The sequence below is a fragment of the Apis dorsata genome, unplaced genomic scaffold, assembly GCF_000469605.1.
Source record: "Apis dorsata unplaced genomic scaffold, Apis dorsata 1.3 scaffold_68, whole genome shotgun sequence".
In the NCBI taxonomy this organism is placed as follows: Eukaryota; Metazoa; Arthropoda; class Insecta; order Hymenoptera; family Apidae; genus Apis; species Apis dorsata.
In genome coordinates, this window is record NW_006263366.1 from 230,504 (window position 1) to 235,310 (window position 4,807).

General features: G+C 23.5%; 4 protein-coding genes and 1 long non-coding RNA gene across 12 annotated transcripts in view; 3 read left to right on the top strand and 2 right to left on the bottom strand.

The window, feature by feature from the left end:
* The window catches only part of LOC102680786 (transmembrane protein 199), a 1,363-nt gene extending 873 nt beyond the window's left edge, over nucleotides 1-490 (top strand). The window contains exon 3 of the mRNA XM_006610025.2: nucleotides 1-490. This exon is cut by the window's left edge and continues 1 nt beyond it. Coding sequence (XP_006610088.1) covers nucleotides 1-211 — 211 coding nt within the window. The 3' untranslated portion in view covers nucleotides 212-490.
* The window catches only part of LOC102679818 (probable elongation factor 1-delta), a 10,252-nt gene that overhangs the window by 1,718 nt on the left and 3,727 nt on the right, over nucleotides 1-4,807 (top strand). For 2 of the 8 annotated variants that reach the window (XM_006610015.2, XM_006610020.2), the window contains exons 1-2: nucleotides 1,941-2,098; nucleotides 4,223-4,368. In XM_006610015.2, the coding sequence (XP_006610078.1) occupies nucleotides 4,276-4,368 (93 nt within the window). In that variant the 5' untranslated portion in view covers nucleotides 1,941-2,098; nucleotides 4,223-4,275. Of the gene's footprint in view, nucleotides 1-1,940; nucleotides 2,298-4,222; nucleotides 4,369-4,807 lie in introns of those variants that run through there. The other 6 variants (XM_031515391.1, XM_031515392.1, XM_006610017.2 and 3 more) reach the window with 5 other exon arrangements.
* Nucleotides 1-4,807, bottom strand: part of LOC116186874 — a 14,461-nt gene that overhangs the window by 1,353 nt on the left and 8,301 nt on the right. The window lies entirely within an intron of this gene.
* LOC102680644 (chromatin accessibility complex protein 1) lies at nucleotides 772-1,669 on the bottom strand. Its single transcript, XM_006610024.2, has 2 exons — nucleotides 1,424-1,669; nucleotides 772-1,179 (listed from the first exon to the last, which is right to left on the bottom strand). Exons 1-2 carry the CDS (start codon nucleotides 1,556-1,558, stop codon nucleotides 784-786), a joined length of 531 nt encoding a protein of 176 aa, XP_006610087.1. The 5' UTR covers nucleotides 1,559-1,669; the 3' UTR covers nucleotides 772-783.
* LOC102679819 (protein artemis) lies at nucleotides 2,180-3,873 on the top strand. Its single transcript, XM_031515393.1, has 2 exons — nucleotides 2,180-2,309; nucleotides 2,646-3,873. The coding sequence occupies exon 2, from the start codon at nucleotides 2,665-2,667 to the stop codon at nucleotides 3,841-3,843; it is 1,179 nt and encodes a 392-aa protein (XP_031371253.1). The 5' UTR covers nucleotides 2,180-2,309; nucleotides 2,646-2,664; the 3' UTR covers nucleotides 3,844-3,873.

The following is a 4,807-nucleotide window of genomic DNA, read 5'->3' on the forward strand; positions in this document are numbered from 1 at the left end:
ATTTTCTGTGCTAGCAGGTTTTGCTTTTGGATTTATAGGTGTGGAATTAATAGTAGGAAATTTAGATTTTGGATTTAGGTTGTTATTAGGTATAATTTGTGCTCTGATCATAGCTTTGGCTGAAATTTATTTCTTGGCAATTAAATTAAATGAGGATGTATATGATACTATTTCAACAGGATCAGTATCTAAAAAATTGCATCAAGAATAAAATTTTACAAAATTTTACATTGTTATTAAAATATATTCTTTTAAAATTAATATCTTTTTTTTAATTTCTAAAGAAATAAAACATAGAATAAAATTATTATGTGCCAATATAAGATGATATAAACAATAGAGTGATGCAATTTAAAAAATAAACATTAAAAAATTAATACATTTATTTCATATTATATAATAAACCAACTAAATAAATAAATAAAAAGATTAAATAATATGGTGCTTCTTAAATCAATGCATTTGAAAAAATAAATAAATTTTTTACTTTATGCTTATAATTTTTTTTAATAATGTATCTATAAATTATAAATATGTTTTATTATGAATAAAAATGTCCTATCTAAGATATTCAATTTATCTAGGTATTCAATTTGTCTTTAATGAATACATATAAAAATAGTGTTAAACATCTAAAATTATTGTCTGTATTCAATCTAAAATATTAAATAGTTTCAAATGGTAAAAACCAAAATATTTGTAAAGATATATTATTTTTAATTGTATTTGAAATATTTCTTAAATAATCAGAGAGCCTGTCTTATGAAAATATTTGTTCTATTTTTATCTCTTGGTTTCATCTTCACTGTCACTTTTTTCACTTGCTTCACTTTTGTCACTAATGGAATCACATTTTCCATTCTCTTTTTCTATACTTTCTTGTTCACTATTTGATGAATTATCATCTGCTTTTCTATCATCACTATCAGAACAAGAATCTGTGTCTGATTCACTATCACTGTCAGAGTCTGAACTATTTTCTGATGAACTACTATGTGAATTCTTGACAGCCATCATTTCTTTGAATTGTCTCACTGTTATTTTTCTAGGCATTATTTCCCTGAGAAATTCCAATGTATCATTTGTTTGTACCACTTCTGCTAGATGTTTGTAGTCTAAAAAATTTCCTTTGTTGCTTTGCAAATGTGCCTCTTCCGTTAGATAATGTATAAATAGTTCCTATAAAATTGTTTTCATCTTTGTTTGTTCATATTTATCTTGCAAAATAATTGTAATAATCACTTAGAAAAATATATGAATAGAACACATATTAAACAATTGGTTAGTAAATATTTTAAATATAAAATGCATAGAAAGCAAGAATTATTAATTAATGTATGAATTATGAATAAATTTAGTAATTACAAATATATAAATTATATTTAAGCGGCACTTAACCTCAATATTTAAATACCAGTCTTACCGTAGCTTTTGTGACTAAATATAATCCATCTTGACCGATTGTATCGACGTAAGGAGAACTTTTCATAATTGTTTTCACCCTTGATATAGGTAAACGTAATTCTTTCATTTTAGCAGGTGATCCTTGCGCAGTCATTCTTACTAAAAATTGATTTACCTTATGTATGAAATGTAAACTAACAGATAGTAACCGTTAACCAATTGCCGCCAATTTTTGAATTCTTTACATAATTATTCATCAAGAAGGACAAATTTGAGATAAAATTGCAAATATTTAAATTTTATTTTTAATATTGTATATATCTAATTAAATTCTAAGAATATATATTAATATAAAATAATTATATTGTAAAAAAATTATAAAATTACATATCAGAGTTTTTCTTATAGTATTATTTATTTCTACTTTTAATAATAAATATAAAAATGAATAAAAAGATTAAATAATTTTTATTTTACAATTTATTAGTAAAATTAAAAAATTCTACTTAAAACATTTTAAAAAAATAAACATGTGTTGAATTCAGCGGTAGAAATAAGGTATCCTAGTGACATCTTTCATTAATCGAACATTACTATTTCTATTTCTTTTCAATTGGCATATTATATCCGGCTTACAGAAATTTTGGCGAGTAGACAGTTGTTGCATCAATCTGACAATCTGTAACGAGTCAAGGTATATTTAATAATATTTAAGCAATATATAATCAACATGCAGATCAATCTGGTTTGTAGTATTCGCATACGTCGTATCAATTATACTTCGCTATATGTATAACCGTTGAATTAATCGATCAATACGGCACATGGCGGATTCGTGTTAATAATGTTTCAGTGAAAAGTTTACTGATTGTTCGTATACAGTTGTTAAAGTTGTTGATTTATTGGTTTGTAAATAATCTCTTCTAATCTGTTTCTTTCATTCGTAAAATATATATTCAATATAATTATAACCTACTATGAAAATCTTCATCCTTCAATTTTGCAAACATCTGTTTCTTTCTTATGATAATTTTTCGTTGTACAAATTTTATTTTTATCATTTTCTTTAAGTTCTAATACTTGAAATTAAAGATATATTTTCAAAAGTATTTAATTATTTGTTTATTTTCTTTTTGTTATATTCACACATGAAAAAAACTATTATAATAATATAGTATAATATAATATAATTTTTTTAAAATAAGTATTGGCATAGTTGATATTGAATTTATAAATTACAGGAACAAAATACCTATCAGAATGTCAACTTTTCTTGGGCTTATTAAGGAGATACCTGGCATCTCAGTGGATCGTTTTGATGGAGCAAACTTAACATCTTCTATATTTTTTCTTAGTCATTGTCATTCTGATCATATGTGTGGTTTATCAGATATGTTCTTTGAGCATTTAGATGAATATAACAAATGTCTCTATTGCAGCCCTATTACAAAAATATTGTTAGAAAATAGATTTAAATTTAAAACATCTTGTGTAAAAGAAATAGATATTAATTCTCCAACTGTTATAGAATATTCAATAAAAAATGAAGATAGAATTCTTATTTGTGTAACTTGTGTTCCAGCAGGACATTGTCCTGGTTCTGTGATGTTTCTTTTTGAAAAAAATAATATATCAATATTATATACCGGTGATTTTCGTATTAATCCAATAGATTTTCCCAAATTGAAAAGTTTACATTATTATAATGATTCTAAACTGATATCTAAATCATTTACTAAAATTTATTTAGATACAACATTTTTAAGTACCGACTTTTCTAATTTTCCTACTAGACAAGAAAGTATATTTAAAATGTATGAAGTTATTAAAAATTGGATAAGCAAAGACCCAAGGAATGTTGTTATTCTGGAATGTTCTGCTATATATGGTTCTGAATTTCTTTTTGTAGAATTGTCTAAGAAGTTAAATATGAAAATTCATGTAAGAAATGATGTATTTGAAACTTATTGTCGTATTGCACAATTATCTTCTTATATCACAAATGACCCATATAGTACTTCAATTCATGCTTGCAAGAAAAAAATATCTGTGTCAGGTTTGCATTGTAGAAGTGATGTAAGCAATATGAATATCATGACTGTTATCCCATCTGTAATGAAATGGAGGAAAAAAGATACAACTATAATAGGGGAATGGGATAAAGTTAAAGAGAGAACTTTTAATGTATGTTATTCTACTCATTCCTCTTTTAATGAACTTAAAGCATTTATACAATATTTTGAAGCATTGGAAATATATCCATGTGTGATTAAAACAGACGAAGAAGAACAAATTTATTATTTGTTAGATATTATAAAAAGAAAATTAGATCAACAATCATTGAATAGTCAGAAATATAAATTAGATCTTCCTAGACATAAGATATTAAATAAAGTTAAATTTAAATCTGAATATTTTAGTGATGATGATAGTTTATGATATTAATTTATACTTTTAGCTATATATATTAAGTTGTTGATGTTGTTAATATACCTTGTTATATAATAATTTTTATTATAATGTATATTATTATATATCTTTTTATTATATACTGTATATATGTGACAAAAAGATTGTATTTTTAATAAATGTAATTAATTAATTTTTTTAATATTTTTATTTTCCATATGTTCTAATGATTCTAAATTATAAATAAGTTTAAAATTAAATAAATAAAGAATAATATTTAATAAATAAGAATAATATTATATAAAAATCATAAATTTTAAAATATTATTTGTATTAATTTTATTAATGATTAATTTTATATATGAGATTATTTTAAAACATTCTGAAATTAAAAAATTTCATGTTGCAGATATTTACTTACATCTTTGTTGTTGAATATATCATCTAATCATCATCTAAATAATGGAGAAATCAGCATTAGCACAAGAGAAGGTATGGTTTGACAAACCATCCTATGACAAGGCAGAACGACTATATTTTGAAAGAATGGCCAAGGTAAGTATCTTTCTTAATGAATTGTGAATTAATGTTATTGGATATAAAACTGCCAACAGGAGATAAGATAAATGTTTCTAAACATACGAATTAGCAAATAAAATGAATCTTAAGTTTCATTTGTTTTTAATATTATAATATTAAAATAATTTTTTATAAATAATTATAATGTTTAAAAGTATGTTTATAAACATAAATTTTTTTAAGAATCTATTATTATCAGCCCCAACATCCACAGCTAATAATTGTCTTTTTGTTGTGTCTTGCGTTTTTTCTTTGTACTAACAAAAAAACTAACATTTTTAACACACACTTCAGGGAATATCTGGTGATAGGGAAGATTTGATCTGCTTGTAATTCCATGAGGTGTTGGGAATTTTATTATTTTTTTTTTTTTTTTAAGATCTTAATTCCCATTTCTAGTTGTGTGTTCAAATGA